The sequence below is a fragment of the Heloderma suspectum genome, chromosome 2, assembly GCF_057233095.1.
Source record: "Heloderma suspectum isolate Gila_16-S chromosome 2, 16-S_ref, whole genome shotgun sequence".
NCBI classification, from domain to species: Eukaryota; Metazoa; Chordata; class Lepidosauria; order Squamata; family Helodermatidae; genus Heloderma; species Heloderma suspectum.
The window spans coordinates 307,064,628-307,079,405 of NC_139459.1; the positions used below are offsets into that span (position 1 = coordinate 307,064,628).

Genomic DNA, 14,778 nt, shown 5'->3' on the forward strand with positions numbered 1-14,778 from the left:
TGCTTAATGAGACTTGCTTAATTTTAAGGTCACCAACATGATTGATGAGTCAAGTCAGAAACAGTAGCAAACCCAATCAAGCAAATCTCCAGTGTGAATCAGTAGATTTGTTTCTCTCTCACTATTGACTTAAATTACAGTATGCTGTAACTGTAAAGAAAGATGAAATTCAGAAACTGGAAAACCTGGCTGTTGAAGAAGAAGCAAAACTGGAAAAAGCCGAGGAAGACCTCGAGAAGGATGCTGCCATGTTTGATGAGTTCCTGAAGGAGAATGACAAAAACTCAGCACAAGCCCTGAAAATGTAATGCTGGCATTTGGGCTCCGTACCATAACATTAGTAGAAAATCTCAGCTGGTGGGAGGAATGCGAGGAAGCAGTGAGCAAGTTGCCTTCACAAGCCTTATCTACATAAGCAGTAGAATGAGACTACTGGGACCTGCAACAAAATGTTGCAGCACGGCTTGCTCCCTGTTCAAGGTTCTGGCCATTCCATTTGCCCTCCCCACTGGTTTTCTGTCCTTCCACCACAACAGTCAGTCATCATTCCATGGTCACTGCGCACATGCGGTCCTCACTGGACAATTTGGGGGATTCCCTCCTCTTAAGCTTTTTTTCCCGTAAAGATTTTTTGTACTTCTGCAAACCTTGGGTGGTTTTACCTAATAGTTAAAGGAGATGAACCCTCAGAAAATAAAGTCCCAACTTCAGGTGGTATAAAATCCTCTTCCTCCCATGTAGGGTCTCACTGCTGAGTGGCTAAATTCGGTATGCTCTAGGATGCCTTTGGTTTTTTGCTGAAGATGAAGTACAAAAATAAATTTAGGTATTGTGCTAGGTAAAACAAGAGTCCCTGCTCTCTCTCCTTAGGGTGTGTTTACAACAAAAATGGTATTTTTGTTGTAAACACACCCTAAAGAGAGAGAGTGTATACTGCACTCTATAGGTTCAGATCGAGATCTCAGATACCCAAGAGGAAGGTGTATATATGTGGAAGTTAAATGGAGGGGGGGGGGTCTTAAAAGAGTGGGGCTGCCCCATTGCAGGAACATCCACTACAATCTGTCGAAGCTATATGAAATATAGGAGCACATGTCACAGATATTCTCCAGTCCAGTGTCTAACCAATGTGGACAACACACAAGATGGAAAAGGTTGATGGGGGAGGCCAGGGATGGATCAAGGTCAGGAAGAAGCTTATGTCTCCCGTAGCAACTACCTCTGACTTTTCAGGGAAGCCCACCTCAAACTTTGAGGGCCATGCCTCATCTCATATAGTACCTCTGCCAGCGTTCTGTACATAACTGTTTTTCTGCCTTTGCCGTAGTGCTGAAAAAGAAACCAAAGCCAAACTGGAGAAAATCATTGAGATCCGAGAACTGACGGCACAGATGATGAACATCCAAAGGTAGCCGTTCAGAAAGTGTTCTAACTGGAGATATAATTCACACATCAGGGTTTGCTTCTCTCTCCCTTTTCCCTGGCTGGATATCCAGGAGCATTCATAAGCATTCTGGTTTCATCGGATTTTATTCATGCTTTCAGAATCTCGAAACTCATATGCAGCATGCTGCATGCAGAACTCCAGAGGGTGTAGATCAGAGGCATAGAACCTCTTTCGGCCCAAGGGCCAAATTCAGTTCCAAAGAAGTTCAGGGGTCTAGCAGTGGGTGGGATCTAAGCAAGATGGGTGCCGCTAAAGGCAAAAGGAGCTGGTCCCCAAATACTGACATATTTTAACTTAAAAGCCAGTAACTGAGCCTTAGGAGAGGCACCCTCGTGCCCTGCTTGTGGGTTCCCGTTCGACAGCTGGTTGGCCGCTGTGTGAACAGAATGCTGGACTAGGTGGACCCTTGGTCTGATCCAGCAGGGCTCTTCTTATGTTCTTATTTCAACTGTTTGGAATGGGAGGAAAACCTGGGAAACCGCCAAACAATCAGGATAGGGACAGAAAAGGTGAGAACCACCTGGTGACATGAAGAAGGGAGAGTAGCCCTCTGGGGAGCCCCATAGAGCTGGTTATGGACCCCAGGAGGGCCAGATTTGGCCCCAGCACCTGATGTTCAACACCCCAGGCTTAGATTCAGTGCCCAAATTATGGGCAGAAAGGTCAGGGAAGCCTAAATTGCATCCACAGGCCCTAGCCCTGACTCCAGCCCAGTGTTAAGACAAACTGTGCTCCCGCTTAGCTCTGTAAAACCAGGAGTGATGGGGGCCATTGCAAAAGGTAAGACAGCTGGCCCCCATAATTCAAGACTTGGGTGAATTGCTGGGATAGGAAGAGTAGTCTTCTCCATGCCTGCCCCTTGCTGCAGAGACTCTCCAAGCCTGGACACTGTTCAGTTACTAGCAAGCGGGCCATTGCCATGAGATGAACACAGGGCTTCCATATTGCGAGGTCCTGTGGAGACATTGGTCCCCCATTGTGGAATCCTGTCAGTGAGGGCAGATTGCCCAGTGTCAAGGATGTCAGAGAAGTTCTTCTTTCACACCAACGGTGTTACTGATCGCAATGCTTTAGTTTTTCTGATAGGAGTGAATGGCAACCGTTTACTTATACGGGCAAAAGGCCAGGGGTGCTGTCCAAGGAAGCACTGATGTGGGTGTTAAACATAATCCCTGCCCCCAGTTGCCCTCACCCTAGAAAATCAAGCCCATATCTTCCATCTTTATAGCCCCATTCTGAGAACTGTTGCTTTAGCACACCAGAGCAGCCTTCTGTAGCCTGGTGCCCTCTAGATATGTTGGACTACAACTCCCAGCTTCCCCCAGGCAGCCATGCTTTAGCATGTGATGGAATATTGGGAACTGGAATGTTTTCTATTGATCATCTGTTTATTTCAGTGCCAACAATAAGTTTGCCACTTTGAGCTTTTCCATGTGAGGCATTTATTGTACACTCATGATTCCTTATTCACTTTTTTATGGTTCTTTAGACAATGTCGTGATCCTCCAGTTTCACTTAATGTTTTTTCAGTGGGTATTATTTCTGAAAGTGAAAGAAAATGTCTTTTCCCACTTGTGTATTTGTACTATTCCACTATAGCACAACACCACCTAGAGCTTATGTTGCAAGAAAGCAGGACAGGAAAGGCCCTTTGTGTAGCTCTCAGATCCCAATTCTGCAATGAAACCGAAAGCAGATACAGAGATTAGCAGCCTAGTGTAGAAAAGCTCTTACACAATGTAATTTAAATATAAATTAAATACTAATTTATTTTACCATAAATAAAATAACTCTCACCATAGTTGGGGAAGATTGTGACCAGGTGATCTGTGTGTGACTGCTCAGTCTGCTGTCCAGGTGATCATTGCTGGTGGGCAACTTCAAGCCCCCTTTTGCTCTCCTTTCTTATACTTCTGTATCTTTAGACTGGGCATCCCTTTAAAAAGAGGAGGGATGCAGAACCTCAGGCTAGTGAGGCAAATCCAGCCCGCATAGAGTCCCAGTGTGGCCCTCCAGGATTCCCCAAATGGCCACTAAAATCAGTAAAATGACAATCAATGAAACCAAACAAGTAACAGCAGCGGAGACAATATGACTCCATTAAAACAGCAGAAATTAAGCCATAAAGGCCTTTCTGCATAAAAACTAGTACCAAAGAGAGGAAGGCAGACTAAAAATGGGTCCCTGACATTGGGAGCAGTTGGGGGAGGGTGAAAGGGTTTGTGGGCTGGGCTGGGCAGGGCAGGGCAGGCTTACCATTGTTGGCAGGTGATGGCAGGACACCAGTGGCTTCTTTCTCTTTTTAAAATATGAAGCAAGGACTGTGAGGAGCTCCTTCTGGCAGGTCACTATTTCCCCTCACGATGCAATGGAGTAGGATATTCTGGAGCCCTTGTTGTTTGAAACTGTAAAACTAAAGAGAAGATTGCTCCCACTGCCTCACTACCACCCTGTCACCAACAGTAAGTCAGCCCTGCTCCAGGACCCCTTAACAAAATATGTTCTCCCTGCAAACCAAATCTCTGAACACACATCCCCCACACAAAATTTGCTGCCTGTCAATGGGGTGGTTCATTTTGGGTGGGTGGGGGGAAATGGTTTTACTCAGCTTCATCTTAACTGCCCATCTGAAGGCCGAAAGGGGGAGAGACTGTGGCATCTCACCACAGCCAGCACTCCACCACCATTGAAAAGGCTTTGCCTCTGGTCCCACCAGTGCCCTGTTTATGGTGGTGCAGGGACAGAGCTCCAGGGATTTCGCAAGGGGCAGTTCCAAAGGCAAGGTCTGTAGGCCATTTGAAATCCAAACACAGGGGGTTCCAGAAAAGAGCAAGGCTAACAGGGAAAAGATAAGGCTAGCACTAATACACAAACACTATTTTGGCATCCTGGGTGCGGAACTGAAAGCTTTTAAGCCTGAGCCTTCAGAGTCCTCCCAGAGCACAGCTGCAGGCCATCAGTGCCACTTGAGGAAATGTCTACTCCTGAGTAGAGCCTTGCTCACAAGTATTCCTTTCCTCATGAGGAGTCCTTATTCCTCAAGTGGGCACTTGTGCGTCTGATAGCCAGCCAAGCCTGCAGCTTTAGGCATGTGCGTTCCCTGGGCTATGTGGCCACCTGGCATCTGCCTCTGATTCCAAGAGGGGACTAAGTATGTCTTGAGGGGAAGGTATGATGGCCGTCCCCTCCCCGCAAGAGCCCAGGACCCACCCACCCCGATCTGCCTCAAGGTCCCTTGGCACAGGCAACTCCCCTGCAATGTTCAATTCAGGGGACTCCAGATCATCCTCCAAAGAGGATTCCTCCAGACAACCAGTGAGTCACTTAGTAGATGTTGGAGAGGTTTCATTTTCATGACCGCTATACTCCCATCTCTCTGGCTAGGTGGCCACTCAAGGCGGAGCAGTGTCCCAAATCGTGGTTTGATGGTTCAGAGGTAACACCAAGCCAGCCTTTGCCCAAACTGCAGTTTGCCAAAGAGCTTCAAAGGAGGGCTTGCAGGCCCTGGTTTGGCGGTTGCTTGCAAACTGTGGTTTGTCAGAAGCCGTCAGTTTCAACGTCACAACAAACCAGAGTTTCGCTCTGTAAACCATGGTTTAACATTACATCTGACCCCTCCTTACAATGGCCTGATTAATCTGAAAAGACAAAATTAGCCGGGGGGGAGCAGTCTCATGTTTTAGGGTGGGGTTGGTTTCCCCACATTTATCCTGGCCATTACACAGGCTTCCCCATTGGGAGACAGTAGCACTGTGATGCAACAATCTTCTGCTGGTGTAGGAAATTAGCAGCTGCTGCAGTGGAACAGTCCTCTCTGTGGCTTTGCCTCTGCCAGGGGAGAAGACAAAGGTAAAAGGGTATGATTCTGAGAGGCCTTCCTCTGTGCAGAGCTGCACTTTGGAAAGGATTCCGTTCGCATTGGCAAGGCCCTGATGTAACTTCTGATTTTCCCCCTCCAGTGAGATAGCCAGGTTCGAGGACACTTTGCAGGAGTATGTAGTATTCAAGGACTTCCTCTACCAGCTGTCCGCCAAAGAGTGGCGGGATGATTACGAAAAGAGGAGGAGGATGAAGGAAAAAGAAAAAGTGGTGAAAATCATTCCCGACATTAAAGACGACAAATGGTCATTAGTCTCATCAAAAAGTAAGATCTCCCAGCAAAGGAGTGAATGGTGCATGTGTGACTGCTGGCTCCAGTTTTGAGGGCCTCTGGGTACGATATTCTCAATCAGCCCCCTCCCTCAGTCTCTCTCCCCCCCTTTATTTATTTATGACATTTATATCCTGCCTTTTTTCCTCTTTAAGGAACCCAAGGTGGCATACATTATCCTCCTCCTCTCCATTTTATCCTCACAACAACAACCCTGTGAGGTAGGTTGGGCTGAGAGTCTGTGACTAGCCCAGAGTCACCCAGTGAGCTTCCATGGCCGAGTGGGGACTAGAACCCGGATCTCCCGGCTCCCAGTCCAGCACTCTTGCCACTATACCGCACTGGCTCTATCTTCCCACTACCATGGTCACTTTCTGCTCTTGCTCCTTCTCATCGGTCCTGCTGCCACTTGCTTGCATGGCAGGCAGAGAGCCAGCGAGCAAACAGGCCGTGGCATCTCCTGCTCCGCCTTCTCACTGCCACCGTTGACTGGTGCAAGGATGCACAAGCAGGTCGGAATGGTGAAGAGGAGGAGCAAGTCCCAGGGCTTTTGCCAGTGGGCCCCTGATGAGGTGTGGGCCCTTGGCAGGTGCCCAACCAGCCTCCCTTTGAAGCCAGCCCTGATGTGTGTGCATGTATATATGTGTGCGTGCGCACAGATGTGCATGTGGCCCCTGAGCATTGGGCATGTTGCGAGACTTTTTTTTTAAAGAAAGAAATCCAAACATTTTAAAAAATGTTGTTCCTAGAAGTTCAGATTTAAAAATAGGGTTGGAGGGAATCTCACACTGTGACTCCAAGTTTTAAGCAGGCCTGCTTTATTCCCTTTCTTTGGCGGGATATTTAACACTGGACCTCTCAGATAAAATGAGCACCTTGAGAAACAATCCACCCGCCATGTAAAAGTGTGCATTTTTCTGTAGATATTCAACTGCTGTCCACTAGAATGGCAGTCCCCAGTGAGTGACAAAGGAGGCATGCATTTTTTTATGACAACCATTTTAAATCTCCCCAAAGAATTTCCCCTTATTCCCTGACATACAGCTAAAAGAAAACAGCCAATTTCAAGCTGATAAATGGTCCTTGTCAATTTGGTACAACTGTATTGTGAAGAATATTTCTTTTTGTTTGTCCTGCCCATCAATTTTCAGTGGGTGACCCTAAAATCTTGCATTATGGGAGGAGGAGAAAAAATTCTCTGTCCACTTTCTCCATACAGTTCATAATTTTTATAAACCACTATCATGTCACATATTTATCTATCTTAAAAAAAAAACTAAACCCAAAGCCTCAAATGCGTGTGTATATCACTTCATCTCTTAACGAGCTTTTCTGCTCTGATATTCAGGTCGGGATTTCCGAGAAAAGAGCAAACGTCGAGCAATGAGTCTAGGGAAGTATTCCAGTTTTGACCTGTCTACAACAGACCTTAGCTCCTCCAGGACTCCAAGCCAAGCTTTGCTCAGAAAGGACTCTGTCAAGCTGAGCCGGGCATCTTCTAGGCAGAACCTCAGATCCCAGCAAGGCAAAAGAATGTAAGTGTAGAAAAGAGGGTGTGTGGGCAGGGGGAGGAACTAAAGTCAACATTGCGTAGCCATCCATCCCATGAATATACAGTGGTCCACCACTTAATCCCATCTTTCACATTATGACTTGCACTTTGGGTCTCTCAGATTAGAATAACAAATGAAAGCAACCAAAAGCTGTGAGAGCAATGGAGAGGTCGGTGAAAGTTGGTATAAGTGACTTATCATGCAAGTGCTTCACTCTCAGGTAGGGACAGTGAAGAAATTTGCACAGTTTGCATTTTAGCATAAACTTACCGCACTTTCCAACCAATTAATATGCAAATCAAAATTCAGTTATCCTTCAAAATGCGCACTTCTGCAAATTTTGCAGTGGGGTTTTCCAATCAAAGCATGCATTGAAAAATGCATATAATTAAGGGAAAGCGCACACACCAATGTCTGTATCAGTGACAAGAACATTGAAAATGCATTAAGAAAGTTGCTTGCCAAAAAAATGTGTACATTAGATAAAAATGCATATAAAAATGCATATATTAGGAGAAATTCACAGAAAAATCTTCTTGGGCTGGATCCAGATTTCAGCTGGGTCTACTGCACTCACAGAAGTGAACTTCCCTGCCTCCTCCTTCCCACAGCAGCCTCGCCAGTTGCCTGGCAATGCTACAAAAAGAGGCACGAGACTGTGCTGCATGGGTGTAGGAGCCGTATTGTGGGGGAAGGGGGTCCCCAAAAAGTCCCCCCAAAATCTAACACAGGGATAATATTTGCAGGAGCCTTCTAATGCCCTCATCAGATGAAAAGGACACTCCAGAATTATCTGATGAAGAAGATGATGAGGTTAGTAACCTTGAATCCAATTTCTTTAACACATTACTTTTGGTTTAGTAATCTGGGGATTTATTGTATGACTGACTGATTTTGAGGAGGTATAACAATTCATTTTTCATTCAGATTTCTCAAAGTGAGTGAGGTACAGTGTTCAAAAACACAGCATAAAGTATTGAACGTGGCAATAAAATAAAAAGAGGGACTGGATAAAAAGATTGGGTTGGATCCAGCACAAGCCTTTTGCAAACATACAGATTCCTTCCATCCATGGGAGTTTCTGATCCAGTGCAGGAATCCCACTCGTGGAAAGGAGGTGATCTTCATTGGTTCCCCCCTCTCCCTGCAGTCTCCTTTGCCCCTTGAAAATCCACTCCAAGAGTTGTGGGAGCCTCCAGAACTTGTGGGGAGGGAAGCAGTGCTGGGGGCTGCAGAGGGAAGGGGTACTAGCGAATAAAGATGTTCTGAATGGAACTCCCATGTAGGAGCTGCTCTCATTGGTGGAATAAAAGCTGGATCCAACCCCAGGAGAGCAGGCACTAGCTCTAAAACAAAGACTAACTGTAGAAAGCCTATCTTTTGTGAACCACCCAGAGAGCTTCAGCTATTGGGCAGTATAGAAATGTAATTAATTAATTAATATAAAAATAAAGAAATATAATTACAAACAGATAAATATAGAAATAAAGAAATATTAAAAAATAAAGAAAATATCTAGATAGAACAGTCCATACGCTTCAGAGGGACATGCTACATTTGTGCCACTCTTATTTGAAGCCATTGGAAAGTGCTCTTGAGTGATATCTAAATGAAGCTTGTGCAGGAGAAGCACCTAATGACTGGGTTCAGACAACACGCTGAGGCTCATCATGGGTTGCAAATTCAAAATGGCACCCATATGCACTGCAGCCTCACCATGGGCTAAATAACCCACAGCTGTCGTGTCATGCAAACCAGTCCAATGACTTGCAACCAATGGGTTGTATCCAGTGGTGTCATTCCACTGACAGAAACAGCTCTGTCAGGGGAACTCCCCAAGAGCAGATTTTCAGGTGGTGTGGATGGCTGCGGGGGGGGGGGGGGGAGAGGGAGAAAATCCCATTGGACTAGCAGACACCCCCTAGTGCGATGTGGGGTTTAACCCAACATTAACGATTTGACACTCTGGGCAAGTGTAAACTAGCTAGTTTATTTGTTTTGGCATTTGGTGGAACAACATATATTGGTACCAATTTTCTCTACAAAATAACTAATGCAGTTCTTTAAAAACAAAAGCTTAAAAACATCAGTCTCTAGGAAATTATTCCTATATGGTGAAACAAAATTGCCCACATGGATTTTTCATTGAGTTCTTACAGAGAAAGGGGGAAATGGGAGAGGCCAACAGGAATGGCCCAAGCCATTGATGGCCAACCTTTCAGGACAAGGGTTTCTGTACACTTCATGCATCTGATGAAGTGGATAGTGTCCATGAAAGCTTATGCCAGAATAATTAAGGATGCCATCCTATGCATGCTTGGACAGAAAAAAGTCCTACCACTCCCAGCATTCCCCAGCCACACATGGCTGGCTGGGGAATGCTGGCAGTTGGAGAACTTTTTTCTGTCTAAACATGCATAGGATGGCACCCTAAATTTGTTAAGACTTTAAGGCGCCACAGGAGTCCGTTGTTTTTGCTGTAACAGACTAAGATGACTACCCCCTTTGGAAATTGTTTAAGAGATATGTAGATGATAGAATTTGGGCGGCAGAATTTTTCAGAGCTGTGCAGCACCGTGACATGTGATGTTTACACCTGCTAAAATTCTGTCTCCTTACCACTTTTAGAGGGAAAGGAACTGCATACTTGAAAGGTAAGCCATCCATCTCTGGCAAGGGGGCTTACAGGCCTATAGATCATGTTTTTTTTCCTGGAGGTATTTTTATCCCAGCTTGGAGGCTTTTTAGTTTCGCAACTGCCTCATGGGAGCAAGGTCCTTTTGAGCATAAAGAAGAGCATAAACATGTCAGGCAGTCTTTTTGGATGGAGAGTAGCTTCTGGTATTTCAAGGCAAAACACAATTTTATAAAGCATTTATTTTAAAACTTGGAGGTGAGATCATCATCAAGAAAATGGTTCTTCTCCCACTGTATCTGCACAGATGGTTAAGTATAGACCAGAGGACTTTAATTTACAACATCAAAACATAAAAATATCAGAATTCTGCCATGAAAGGCTATTCAGGGGAGATGAAAAAAAAAGAAGACATAGAACTCATCTCCAGAAGGGAGAGAGGATCAAGCCCTCCTTAATATTCTCACTGAAGCAGGGTGGGGTGGGGGAGTTGGTAGCTAGGTAGCCCAGCTGGCTCATTTACATCTCCAGTGACTAGAGCCTTCAGATAAGGGGTAATGAGCAGCCAGAGATGGCAACTGGTAGCCCACAAACCAAATCTGCCTTTCTCCACAAAGTGATTTTAATTGACCCATGTCAGGTTAATCCTGCCAATTTTGATCATGATGCAGTACAGCTTCTTAAGGGAAAAGAATACATATTTTCAAATGGTAAGAGGTCTAGTCCAGACTTTAGTATTTCCTTCAAACTTGCATGTAATATCCCAGCTGTGCTTCACATCAAGTGCTTGCTGTTAGATGATGTAGGAATGTACAGACTGTAAAATCCATTCAGTCTGTGTTTTGCGGATTGTCAGGCGCCTTTTGTTCAGTCTTCCACCCAACCATGGTTTCAGATTCCTTTTTGTTTCCGAATTTATGCAAATGCGCATTTGCACAAATTCACTACTGCAAAAGTGCACAAATTCCTGCCAAATTTGCATTTTCATGCTTTAGCCCCTGGGGGAAATGCACATTTTTTGCCATTTTAAATTTTTTGCATATTTTTCTATGACAAACTTTCTATGACTGGATTTTGGATTCCTGCATTGAGCAGGGGGTTGGACTTGATGGCCTTGTAGGCCCCTTCCAACCCTACTATTCTATGATTCTATGACAAATTTTTCTATGACAAACTTTTTGGCAAAATTCAGGAAAGCTAGAAAACCAGTCTGCAAGTCCACGGAAGCCACCTGACAGGGGGAAAGTCAGTCTGTTGTAGAATCCACAAGTTGAATTCATGAAGATCTGAACTCATTTAGTTCCTTTGTGGATTTCTCCGACATCCCTAAGATGATGCCCTTTTTATAGTAGAACCCAGTCATCCACAAGGTTGGTTTGCATGGCAAAACGCATTTCCAGCCATCAGGCAACTCTATGCCTGGAGCATAGCGTGGCCTCCAAAAATACATAAATTGCCCTTCCATTATTATATTTTACTCTTTCTTCCCCTGCTGCAGTCCCCCCACCCCCACCCCAAAGCAAATACCAGCTTCAGAAGAGGGATTTTCCTGAGGCACATGGCATGGAGGAAAGGATTAAAATTCTCCACACATACTCTAATCCTATTCCTTATCAGCCTTCACCCAGTGGAGGCAATTTACACTTCAAAAAAACCTGCAAGTTAGATGCAAAGATGCCTTTAACATCACTGCACATTGGCCCATAAGCAGGTAAGCTGGCCATTTACTGCCAAGAAAAAGGAACTCCATCACCTAAAAAAAAAAAAAGAATCCAAGAGGACACAGATTTCGATGAAATCTACATGTGCCAATGTATCTGTATAGATGCAAATTCAGAAATGACTATATGTTAAATAGAAATATAATACCCTTCATCCTAGCAGGGATATGACCAGCTGACCTGTGCCTCTTCTTGGTCTGCTGTCCAGGTGCTAACTGCTGAAGGGCAAGTTCAGGGTGCCTGCTCTCCCTTCTTCGAGTTCTTTTATCTTTAAACGGGACTTGGGATGGAGAGCCTTTCAAATATAGGACTGTCCTCTGAAAAGTAGAACACATTGTCACCCTATGCATGTGCAGCTTTAATTGCAGTAAAGCAGACCATGTTTGCACAGCCATGGTTATGCAGATGAATAACATCAAGATGAGGGGGTGGCCAACTTGTAGCCCTCCAGAATGTTGGGCCTACCACTCCCATCAGCCCTAGCCAGCATAGCCAATAATGGGGCATGATGGAAGTTGTAGGCCAAAACATCTGGAGGTCCACAAGTTGGCCACACCTGATCAAGGTGCTGGTATGCACATGGTAGGCCTATTTCTCTCTGTCTTTCTCCATTCCCTAGCCTTCCCTGGAAGGTGCAGAGACCTAGCTATGACTCAGCCCCCTATTAACTTTGTCTATATGTGGCATGATTGCAAGGAGAGAGTAGGAAAGCAACTGGAAAGTAAAGCATGTCTCTCTCCTGTCCTGCATGTTCTCCAGTGTGACTGACAGAAAAGACACCTTGATCTTTACACTTTCCTTTGCAGGAACCGGAGTTATACTTTACAGATCCATATCAATTGCTGAATCTTTTCACTGAGCTGGAAGAACAGAACTTGTCTTTAATTCAGAATTCTCAGGAGACAGAGGAAACCTTAGATGAGCTTCGGCATACTTTGAGTAATACACGAAATAAAATGTGGGTGATTGAAGAATGCTGCCTACAATGAATCACTGCACACAATCCTTCTGTCTCTTTCCAAATGCTATTGATACTTGATATAAAACACTTCCATTACCAAACAGTTCATATATCAAATTATGAATGAAAAACTGCTTTAGTCCAGTACATAAAATAATGCAATGTAAACTGCCGCTGTTGAGAAATTATGATGCGATGGTATCATGAGTACTTGCTGTTTCCAATCTGCGTTATCAAAATCCATTCTGAGAAACATAACTTGGAGAAAGGCCTGGGGGCCAGTTCATAAGATGTGCAATCAATTTTCCCATTGGTGGGGTTGGCTGTCTCTATGGTAGAATCCTTGAAGCATTCAATTATTCATTAATTTCATGAAGGTGTATCATTAGGCTCCAAGACTTACACACTTTCCCCAAGCTGAAAGCATCAAGTTAGGGTGGCCACTTATTCATTGCCAAAACAAGGAGGACACCAATTTGCATAGCCTAATTTATATAGATAGATTCAAATTTAGAAATAATTGCTGTAAATTACATAGAAATACCATACATCTCGCTGGACAGGTGACCCATGTGCCCACTCAGTCTGCAGTCCTCTTGATGGGCAATTTCGAGGCCCCTGCTGCTCTCCTTTCTTCTGGTTCTTAATCTTTAAACCAAACTTGGACTGGGCAGCACTTCAAACAGAGGAATGTCCTCTGTAAAGTACGACACATGGCTACCCTAAATCCAGGTTATGTAGGGCCTGTTTGCCAGGAAACTGAATGTATGTTCAGGCCTTTTAAGTGAAGTTTTACATGTAACCTGCCCCTATAATTGAAAAAGGTCAGTAGATGTGGTGAAAATTGGTCATTTCAAAATTCTTTCAAAAAACGAACAAACTTCCATCTCTTCTTCCACGGTTCTGCAGGGACCGTGAAATAGAGCAGTTGAAGCTTCTTGCTGTCACTCTCCAAACCAACATTGTTAAAGAGGAGGAGACAGCCGCAGACCTTGAACTCAAAGCACGAGTTTTTTCCTTTGGAGAATACAAAGCGGACGTTCAGGTATGTCAATGAATAAGAAATGATGGCACATACTTGGCTTATGGATAGATTCATGCCCATCAACTGCCACTAATGGGAGGATGACACTTTCCCCAGAAAAGTGGGAAATTTGAGAATTATTGTGGATACTGCTAAAAAGTAATGTTCTATTACCAATCCTTAGACCATTTTGGCAGTCCTAGGAGATTAATATTAGCTCTTGCCTATAGGACAAAATGTTGGTGAGCTTGCATCGAAAGGTACTGGAAGTGTATCGACGCTGCATTGGAGAAAATGAAGCAAACCTAGGAACCCTGCAGATGCTCACTGTTATAGAACACCAGCTGGATGACTTGCTAGAGTGTCTCGAACGGGTCCCCCCAGCAAAGATAGAACAAGCTGAGAAAGCCAAAGAGAAAGAACGAAGGATGAGGTAAGAGAGGAATAATGTTTTTTAAAAGCCAGGTCACAATTGAAAAGAAGCTCAACAACACTTGGAACGTCCTGATTAAAAAATGCTACCCTATAAAAATGAATTACCCTAGAAATGAGCTTGTTGTTGTTGTTCAGTCGTTCAGTCGTGTCCGACTCTTCGTGACCCCATGGACCATAGCACGCCAGGCCTTCCTGTCCTGCGCTCTCTCCCGGAGCATGCTCAAGTTGAAATGAGCTACCCCATGAAAATGAACTGCCTCTGTTCAGTTCACTTGGAGAAGAGAATGTGTGTTCTCAGCTGGGATTCAAAGTACTGCACACACTCTTTCGTACACGCACAGGAAGTTTTTAGCTTTTGGTGGCAGCCCTCACGTCTTCCTCAGAGTGCAGGGGCTTCCACTGCTGCACTCCATAAAAAGGGGCTACCAGGAGAAAGAAATTGACCACCTCTTTTGTGTGCATGCAGAAGCACTTCGCGTGCAAAAGCCTCTCTGGATCCAAGGCCTTGTGCGAACTCAATTTAGTAGAATTCTATCAGACAATTTGGCTTATGTGGCTCACAATTCTAACCCCAACTCTGCTTCTTCATTTTGCCAGGATGAGAGAAGAAAAGATTAGGCAGCAGAGACAACTGCAGGAAGAGAGGTTGCAACGGGCACTGGCGAGAGCACAAGCTGATGTTAAGAAAAAGGTAAACCCAGCAACTCCTGATTATTTGTTCTCACTTTCAGAATTTCACCCTATTACATGAACTCTTCTATTCAGAGTGCTTCCGTAGCTCCAGTTCCACTGAACTGTGTTTATAAAAAGGATAAAGTCGGACTCGGTATATTGTCTACTTTTGTGCATTGG

At 44.6% G+C, this 14,778-nt stretch overlaps 1 protein-coding gene across 1 annotated transcript in view; it reads left to right on the top strand.

The window, feature by feature from the left end:
• Window positions 1-14,778, top strand: part of CFAP100 (cilia and flagella associated protein 100) — a 34,568-nt gene that overhangs the window by 15,243 nt on the left and 4,547 nt on the right. The window contains exons 7-15 of the mRNA XM_084840203.1: window positions 141-304; window positions 1,328-1,408; window positions 5,407-5,591; window positions 6,946-7,132; window positions 7,897-7,963; window positions 12,313-12,464; window positions 13,377-13,512; window positions 13,722-13,924; window positions 14,524-14,617. Coding sequence (XP_084696329.1) covers window positions 141-304; window positions 1,328-1,408; window positions 5,407-5,591; window positions 6,946-7,132; window positions 7,897-7,963; window positions 12,313-12,464; window positions 13,377-13,512; window positions 13,722-13,924; window positions 14,524-14,617 — 1,269 coding nt within the window. The remainder of the gene's footprint in view (window positions 1-140; window positions 305-1,327; window positions 1,409-5,406; window positions 5,592-6,945; window positions 7,133-7,896; window positions 7,964-12,312; window positions 12,465-13,376; window positions 13,513-13,721; window positions 13,925-14,523; window positions 14,618-14,778) is intronic.